The sequence below is a fragment of the Orbicella faveolata genome, unplaced genomic scaffold (genome assembly GCF_042242905.1).
Source record: "Orbicella faveolata isolate gen_17 unplaced genomic scaffold, um_ofav_v1 contig_36, whole genome shotgun sequence".
Taxonomy (NCBI): domain Eukaryota; kingdom Metazoa; phylum Cnidaria; class Anthozoa; order Scleractinia; family Merulinidae; genus Orbicella; species Orbicella faveolata.
In genome coordinates this window covers 1,667,501-1,677,500 of record NW_028301565.1, presented here as the reverse complement: position 1 = coordinate 1,677,500, position 10,000 = coordinate 1,667,501, and the positions used below count along the sequence as shown (strand labels likewise).

General features: G+C 37.3%; 1 protein-coding gene across 3 annotated transcripts in view; it reads right to left on the bottom strand.

Moving 5' to 3' along the window:
* The window catches only part of LOC149101950 (complement C2-like), an 82,893-nt gene that overhangs the window by 55,850 nt on the left and 17,043 nt on the right, over positions 1-10,000 (bottom strand). For all 3 annotated transcript variants that reach the window (XM_089274805.1, XM_089274803.1, XM_089274804.1), the window contains 2 exons: positions 7,484-7,651; positions 4,682-4,807 (listed from right to left, as the gene is read on the bottom strand). In XM_089274805.1, the coding sequence (XP_089130931.1) occupies positions 4,682-4,807; positions 7,484-7,651 (294 nt within the window). The remainder of the gene's footprint in view (positions 1-4,681; positions 4,808-7,483; positions 7,652-10,000) is intronic.

Below are 10,000 nucleotides of genomic sequence, written 5' to 3'. Positions count from 1 at the left end.
TACTTTAACTTCTAAATGGGCTAAAAATCACGAAATAAGTATATGATTTCGACAACCGCGTGATTTATAGATGCTGTAATTAAGTATCATTGTGTCTTGAATTCTTGTGCGGGTTGTAACAACGTTTTTTGGAACAAAGGTACTAAAAAAATATATCAAATGTTAAAGTTTACTCAACTTTAAGAAAAATCTAAAACCAGAAGCTCATGATAACGAGTTTACTGTTTAAGAGTGGAAAATTTCGTTTTTAACTTGGAAAGTATTATTTTCCAAGTTGTAGTGGTGGAACGATTTCACTCCATCACTCCTTCACTGCTTCACTTCCCGTTAGACATTTGAAAACCGGGGGGGGGGGGAGAAACTCCCATATGAAAAGGCAAGGAATGCTCGTCGAAAAATTTGAATTTAACTCCCAAGGGAGACTAATGTGGACGTTGCTTGAGCTTCATTAGACCCCTAAAAGATACCACTTAAAACGAATAGGTTCGATTACTAGCCACTGTTCAACAAAGTATCCCGCGCGCAAATGTAGACGCAACTCGCGTACTCGAGAGATAAGCGGAGATAAAGCCTGAAAACAGAAATTAAATGAGAGTGTTTTTTTGTTATTATTTCTTCGAGTGCACCCTAAAGGATGCTTTGACAGCTAAAACTGGCGACGTTTGGTCATCAACACCCTAAGTGGGACCAGGAATCCTTGATTTTTACCCGAGGCGACGAGTATTCCCAACCTTTTCATATGGGATTCCCCCCCCCCCCTCCTCCCGGGTTTCGAATATCAGCCGTCTAAGGCCGTTTTACAGTCGCTTACAACGTGTCAAGTTAGTTATTTTCGAGAGGCAGAAGGTATAACGATTTTTTCATTGTAAGGAAAGTATTTATGGTTCTTGCCATCAAGAATGGACAGTGATTTACCCAATGGATAGCTTTATCCAGCTTTGAACAATCGGGCCAGATGTATGGCTAAGGGTTGTTCAGAACTAGTCAATAAATTTTAGCAATTACAGTTTGTGGCTGAAGTAAAGCCAAGAAAATAAATAACAACAAAATAATTTTTCCCCATATTTATTTATAAGACTTTGCTGAAGTGAATTTATATTTCTATGATCATTCATAATATCTGGATTCCCGATTCTGGTTTCCGGATTCAGTATTTTAGGGTTGCCCTAAATGATGTAGGTGCATATTAATCTTGAATAATCTGAAATTGCAGAGAGTTTAGAAATATCATATCATATCTGTGATGGTTCTGAGGTGGAGGGCTGTTACATGTACATGTAAATGTCTCATGCACAGTTTTCACTTGTTATGATTCAGCTGCCAATAGTTTCTGTATTTGTTGGTGTGCAACGATCTACACCAATATTTCAACCTAATAATGTACAATGTATATTAATTAACCAAATTATGCTGTTTTTAGTTGACCAATGCTTCCACACAGAAATGCGATGTTGAAGCGCACAAATTTACAAACATGCCCAGTGTCAACTTGTCAAATAATTTATATGAACTGACCAGACAGTCTAGATTACAAAATTTTCTGAAAGTTGGAATTACCAGGTAAGGTATTTTTTAAACATTATTTTGTAATTATTGATTTCTCAGACATTGTTTTCTTCAAGAAAAGATTCATACCCCACATGGAGGTTTTTTTCTTTATTAGAGCTCTCTCTTCCTGATACGTTAATTTGGAATTTCCAGAGACTGGCCATGAATGGGTGTTGGGTGTGAATATCTTCTGGAACTGCATATTCAGATTTAGTAAGCAGAAACATCAGTATTTATCCTGACAAACTCTCATTTTCTTCTGGAAACTGAACTCATGTACAGCTGTACAGTTATATGTACAACCAAACAGCCTGGATGGCCCTTTGATTGGAATTGTGCACGTTGTTGTAACTTGCAATGTTCCAGTTTCTGGTTTAAAGGAAATTGCATTTGCTCTCAAAAGCAAGTCGCCAAGTTCATAACCGTTATAACAGTTCATAACAGTTCTTTGCATCTCAGGGCAGAGCCTGCCAGTGTGAAAGTTGGGGTACCAACCCCTAGCATTTGATTCGCTACTGACACTCAATTAACAACTAACAATGATGTACACTGTATATCAAAGAAAGGAATGTCATCTGTTGGTGTGCAAAGATTATAATAAATTATAATTGATATGTTTTTTGTATGAATAACAGTGGTTTTCAAGTAGCAGCTACAGTACGATTACATGCCTGTTCCTGTCAGTCCATATACGAACAGTTTACACATGGGCAACCTGTATTAAAATATCAAAGATTTTCAAAGCAGCCATGGCCTGGTGAGATAGTTCTGAGGAAATGTAAATTTAAGGTCCTTATGATTGCTTATAGGCATTGATTTTTATTGTAAACAATATCTTACTGAGTGTGTTTTGCTTGTGCACTAATTGTTGTAGAACACAGAGATCGCTATTATGACAGGGATATTAATATGTGAAAAGTTCTAAACAAATGCATCCGGGAACAAATTTATGATGGATGCAGCTTCTGAGAGATCCCCAATGTTAATGGAACATAAACTGTACATACATACAAAAGAGTTCAATAATTTATTACTTAAGATTGTAATGCTTTGTTTGGTTTCTCTGTATTTACAGACAACTTGATGGGATTATAATTTCTGCGCCAAGTTCATTGAATAAACTGACTTGGAAGTTAATTTGTGCAACCCATCCTGTGTGTAGTAATATCATAGCTGCAACATTGTGACAGATACACTGCATTACATTATTAAGAAACACATATATTAACTAATTATTAAAGTGCCTGTTAAATTAATCAGTTTAGAGATAATTTACTCATGGTTTATTTAAATAATTGCTTTTTTGGCTTTAAGATGATATTTATCGTGCTTTTAAATCAATTTTGTGATAATCTGCATTGGACATGGCATAAATCAATATTTTGCCAACACGAAATGGAGAACTGGGTCTTAAGCAAAGTTGCAGGATTAGTATTTTTGTAGAAAGAAAGGGTTGAGAAATTTGTGACATTCTACAGACAGCCTTGCCATTCGCAACGTCCAATAAGGGTAATTTGTTCCTTACTGTTGTACAAATAGTGTTTTCTAATTTATAAATCATTTCAATCTGTTGTTTAAATGATTGCCTTATAACCCCATGTCCGGTTTGGTGCATGTAAGATATTGATGTATTGTTTATCCATTTTGCTATATATTATCTTAATTGATGTGTCAATCAAAGCATATCTTGGATATGCTGGGGTCTTCTGGCAAATGTACCTATGCCTCATAACCTTTGAGTGCATTTGGTTGTGTAGTGCAGACAAAGTACATGTACATAATATAACTTACTCTTAGCTTACTTATAATTCTTGGTATAATTTAATCATAGCAAAATTAATTAATGGAACCCAGTAACAGCTTCTGTAGTCCACAATCTCAGTCGAGAAAAAGACCAAATCACATTGAAATTGAATAATAACATTATTATTGGAAGCCTATGTAAGTATTTATGATCAGCAAAAAAATATCATAATTACCATTTATGTTAGAGTGATTTTGCTTATTGCAAACCCTTCCAGCAGGAGGAGACTCCATACAAAAGTGAAGATGGCTAAATGTATCTTTGGGGACAAGTTAGAAACAAAACTTTCCAACTTTTCACATATGTATACTGTTTTGGTATTTTTGCGAGATTTCATTTGGTAGAGATTTAGGGACTTAGTATTGTAACCACTGCATTTTAATCAGTTCCCACAACAAAAAAATGTGTAAACTTCTTTTGTGTGGGAGTCCCCATGTTAACTAAGAAAGAATATAATGATTAATAAAAATGTCTTGTCTTTCTGAATAAGGTAGGAAAGAACAAGAAATGCCACCAAAAAGCACAAAAGACAGTTCTGTTATGTGATCAAGATTTTTGGTGGCTTCCCAGAAATCCTTGAAATCATGGCTCTATATTTCATAATCATACCATATTACACCTCGATCTGCTGATGTAATCCTAGTTTCGGCTGAAACTATTAAATCGTTCGCAATTTTCTCACATACATGTTCGATTATTTTCATCGGTAACAACATTCCAAAAAAATAACTGAGGAGCTCCGCTTTTAGGCTTGGCTAAATCTATATATTAAGGGAATGAACTTGAAATCTTTCAAAATTTTTCGAGACAATGTATCTCAGAAAAAGCGTCGTAAAAGACTCCGGGAGGGGAGGGGAGGGGTTTTAAAAGGCAGAAAATTTATTATATTAATTAGCTTCTTCGCAAAAAACCTGTTGACATTAAGGAGTTTACTTGTTAGCTTACAACAGGATACTATTTAAACTAAGCTTGTCAAAGTACCAAATATAATTCAGATTGATGGGGGTGAGGGGGGGGGGGTGAATACAACTATTGCTGCCTAAATGACCTCTGGATTTGGGCAAAAGCTGGATTTTATTTTAAAATTTAGGTTAGTATTCCAAATAATTGGTATTTGCTGCGTAGGTGATACAAGAAAATACACAAGTGTCTTTCTACAATGATCAAAGAACACAAGGTGTTACTGTTTAAGGCATTGTCTATTTAATCGCTTCCTTATTTAATTTAATGCATCAAAAACGTAATGAGAAAACAAACAGGAAATACGTACTTATGAATCTAAAGAGATGACACTACAATTTACTTACACGCAACTACACACACACTTACTGTTTCTGACGCAACTCATTCCACAGTCTTCGTCACATAAACATTTCTGGTTTGACTTACAATCACTGTCGGAAGAACAGGGTTTGGTGCAGTATCGAAAAGCTTCCTTATTTGTTCTTTGGCAGTCTAGGACAACAAATTTCAAAATGAGGATGCATTTTAATAATAATAATAATAATAATAATAATCAATATTTAAACAGGGTGACCCCTTCAGTCGCAGGACTGGTATCAACGGGGGCCCTGTATAACGTAAAATAAAAAGAGCATGTATAAATAATATATATCTATAAAAAAACTAACTACTTTAAAAGATACGCTGAAATGTTTAAAAAATTTAAAAGCTTAAAAAGGTAATAGCGTTCTCATAAAAATTGGATATCGAATTGAAAATGTTCTAAAAAATAACCTAAGAAAAAAAATCGGAGATAGCCTTGAAACGTTCCTTAGGTGGCAAAATCTTTATGTTCGTTGGAAGGCTATTAAATGTGCATGCACCATGATAATAAAAAGACTTTTTAGCGACATCTAAATGAAATTTAGGAAGTATAATGTCAGTGATTGACGATCTAGTGCATCTGTTAAAAACATGTTGGTTGTCGCTCTGGCAGCGTAACAGGAAATAGTCTTTAAAGTATAGAGGAACTTCTCCGACCAAGCACTTGTTAACTAACAGTGCACAGTGCTTTTCCATGGTTTTTGTAAGAGAGGGCCAGCGTAGGTTCTCGAGTATTGTTTCCGTGGCTATGTCAGGTTTAAAACCGTATACGATTTTCGCAGCTCGTCGTTGCAGGCGTTCAAGAGTCTTTCTGTTAGTGCTTCCCAGAGGGCAAAAGCACGTATCACAATAGCTTAATATCGGTAGCACCGTGGACAAATAGATCTTATTTGCTGCTTCCGTGGTTAAACAACCTCGTAATCGTGACAGGAGGCCAAGTCTGCCAGCAACTTTTGACCTTAAATAGCTTATGTGATCGTTGAAAGATAAACACTCGTCTAGCAAGACTCCTAGGTACTTGAACGACTTTACTTGGTTGACTTCCTTTCCTTCCATGCAAAGCGGACTATGAGATTCAGATCTGACTAGCCTTTGCCGAGTTCCAAATAAAACATACTCAGTTTTCTTTAGGTTGAGGAAAAGACCGTTTGCTGTTAACCAGTTAGAGACGTTATTGAGATCAAGGCTTAAGTTCAGCTGTAGTTGGTCAATGTTTGAAGCAGCAGTAAAAATAACGGTGTCGTCGGCATATAACATAACACTAGACAGACCAACGGCCAAAGGAAGATCGTTTATGTAAAGAATAAACAAGAGAGGCCCTAACACGGAACCTTGAGGTACTCCGCTACTGATGTTGGCGGCAGAAGAAAGGTGATTTTCAATGGACACTCTCTGAGTCCTGTTAGTGAGATAGCTCTCAAACCACGAGAGAGGCTGGTCTTGAATTCCATATCTGTACAACTTGTTTAAAAGACCGTCATGAGGAACAGTATCGAAAGCCTTTTTCAGGTCAATAAACACTGCCCCCGTCAATAGCCCTTTGTCCATATGACCACGAATTTTATCTGTAAGGAAAGTAACGGCCAACTGAGTTGAATGATTTGCGCGAAACCCCGATTGATAAGGCGAGAGAAGAGAGTTTTCTGATAGGTAGCTATGTAGCTGATGGAAGACAGCTTTCTCCAGAATTTTCGACAAGATCGGTAAAATTGATATAGGCCTGTAATTGTCCAGATCATCTTTGTTTCCAGATTTGAACAAGGGTACAACCTTTGCTTGCTTCCATTCAGACGGGACTGCACCAGTTTCAATAGAAAGATTTATCAAATGTTTTACACAGTCAGCTATCACAACTGCGCTGTCCTTTAAAAGTCTAGCAGGTAGACCATCTAGACCTGTAGCTTTCTTGAGTTTTAGGCATTTAAGTTGCTTAAGCACAAACGGTTTACCCACTGCTGTGGACTCAAAATGATTCTTTGTAAACAGCTCCTCGGTTGTAGAATTAAAAACTGGTCTTGCATACCGGCATGATTCAAATAACTTGTTCACAACAGAAGTAAAGTAAGTGTTAAACAATTCTGAAATGCTTTGTTTATCAGTAACAATCTTGCCCTCTGCCTTGATACAGGTCGGAATAGATTTCTGTTTCGTGTCCGGCATTATTTTCTTCACAGACCTCCAGAAAGATTCAGAATCGTCGCTGTTCTCTTCAAGTAGTGATCTACTATAGCTTTCCTTACTATAGCTTTTTTTGTCATTTCATGGCCAGAGAGGACGTAGTGGAATAAAACCCGAATAAAGGTAGTGAAATGAATCATAAAATGTCTCACCAGAATTATAAGGTACCTGTTTTCTTTGTTTGTTTGTTTGTTTGTTTTTTTGACGACAACAGTATCAATTTTACGTTTATAAACTTCTTCGCGATAAAGTATTTCACGAATCGCGATTGCGAAGGAGACAACTGAAACGTTTTACCGTGAGTACTTCCTCAAATTACTGTAATTTCAGATTTTGTCAACATGATATCACATATATGAAATGTATCTGTCTGGAAACTACTGGGTGTTTTCCAAAGCGGTATACGCCTTTTCTTGGCAGTTATTTTTATTGCCATAGTGACGAGCATGCGTGGAGGTGTAACCATTGTAAAATATGGTTCTATGTTTCACGCATCTTCACTGAGCGGCCCGTTGATGATTTTAATTCGAGTTCAGAAATTTTTTACTGTAATTTTTGTTTCTTCATGATCGATCCGATGTGATTACCTCAGTTTTTGTTTTTTTAAGGAGGCCATATAAAACTTACCCTCGCAGCTTGGTTTTCTGTTGCTCCACCGACCGTCTGAACACGTTACCATTCGCACGCCCTCCATACGGTAATCTCTGGGACACGTAAATGTAACTGTTTTGTCATGACGAAAGTCCTCACCAATCCTGTTTCCTCGATAGGGAAGGCCAGGGTCTGGGCAAGGAGCTATTAAACGGTAGCGAGAACAAAGTTAAAGCCATAAGTAAAGCACTGAGTAAGATGTCGGAAGCTAAGAGTTGAGAGTGTAATTGGTAATGATCAAACGACCTAACGTTAATTTTCGGTCACCTTAGATTCCAGAGTCCATCTCTGGCAATGTACAGAGGCCCACTCACTTCTTGTTCTACCGGGAGTGGGCGGGGGAAGGAGGGAAAGAGTAGGTGGAGGCTCTGTCCATGACAAAGTTACAGTTGTGTTGACAAACGGCTAATGCTCAAAATGTCAGCTTAAATAATAATAACAATTGAAAATGATATTGTAATTTTAATAACAACCTTCCCAGCATCCTTTGTATCTGAAAAATTTGCATGTTAAATACCTTTGTCAAAGTCCTATAGGTTGCTACATTACATGAAAAAACACTTGCCATGAAATAGACATCTTTTGCAATTTGGTTTGATGACGCCATCAGTCACGTGACCATGTCTATAAGCGCGTTGTATATCTGTGTGAGGAAAGGCATTGAGCAATTGGAAAGCACTTTACATATTTCAAAGGATAATTCTATGGAACATTTAGAAATGGTCACGTGACTTCTGCCATCTCACAATTAAGGCGGCTATTCGAATGAGCGAAAAAGTGGGAGACTTGGTCGGGAGGTATATCTTTTGCTGGTTAATTTCTAAAAACTTGCGCGTTGGTAAATATATTTATGAAGATACACCATGTATGACCTTGTGGCTGTGACGTTGTTGCTCACGTGATTAGAACGCGCGGAATTTTTCAGCATATTTTCCAGCATATCACAGCATATTTTTGAATGAAGTTAGTTGTAGACTTTTTGATACAGTTTTTGAAAAGAGTAAGAGCCCACTAATTTTTCCTTAAAAGACCTGCAGGCGAAAATTGCAGTTGAAAATTTTGATTACTTACCGTTCGACGACTTGATTAAAAGGTTCCGATATATACTCTTTCCAGTATAGCATTAATATTTTCTCTGTATATATACTCGTTCCAGTATAGCATTAATAGTTTTTCTGTATCTTTAACACTTCATAACTAGAAGAGATGCAATTTTCAAAATCGCGAGAGTCTGGGAAAAAGTGAAATTCACAGGAAAGCCTGAGACGAATTGGCACATCCAAACGAGGCTCTTCCACACGCTGGTCACGTCAGCCTCGTGTATTAGATTTGATGTGTTTTTTTTTTTTACGTCGCCGGAAGTAAATTTTCAACCAAGATGCACACTGCCCATGCCTAAGCCGTCGTCCTACTGGAGTCAAGTCGAGAACTTTAGTTTTTGAATATTGGCGCTGCGTACAAAATGTGAGTGGCAATCATTCTTGTGTGAAAGAAAATTTTGTTCTATCCTCCTAAATATTTAAGATTTACATCTTCCAATCACGTAGGTAGTTTGTGGCCAATTAAGATTGGAAAAATGTCAAGATTCTGACATTTTTTTTTTTCGAAATTGTTTACAGGTGTCTAAAGCATCAAACATATGGCATCATCGACCCAACGTTCGATACCAAGTATTAAAGTTCATCGCTTATTACATGTATATATGGGTTATTGACCAAGTGTGAGGTCAAGATAGCTGGACATTGGTCAAGTTTTCTTGTTTTTTTGTTTTGTTTTGTTTTGTTTTTTTTTTTTGCGTGTTCCATGGAATAAACTCGCAAAAACAGAACGAGGCCAATATCCAGCCATCTTGACCAAACAAGCCTGGTCGATAAAGGATTTATTATATGGCTTTCGGGAAAATTTTTCTTGCGGGACACGGCGGGTAGTCCCGAGCGGGCAAGATAGCTTCATCTTGTCCGCTCGGGTAGCCAATCACAGCGCAGGATTTGATTCATCTTGCCCGCTCACGGAGCTAGCCATATAACAAGAAATCTTATACTTCTGAATGGCAACAAGGTGCGAACAGTTTCGTTGTCTTTTGCACACATTGTCTCCGAAATTTGACCCGTGTATTAGCCAAGAAAAAACCTGCCAATGATTCGTCGAAGCACACTTGTCTCGCAAAGGCGCTGCAAAATTAATTGTGAAACGATTGTATTCTGGCATCATATTTTTTGTCGGTTATGTTTCTGGACAAGCGACCAGGCTTACCCTGTGTTGAGAGCTTACACACCAAAGTAAAGTTGCGCGAGAGGAAATCCAGCAAAGAATAATAAATGTTAATAAATGCTAATAATTGAACGTTTGTGACCACTTAGAGTACACAGACAATTCAAGTCAGAGGGTCTTCAGGTTAAGAAAAATCCCTCTTTTCCACCCTGAAAATCACCCTTATATTTGGGTTTTACAATTGTATTTCTTTCAATACCGCAGCGATGGTGTTGTGTGCAT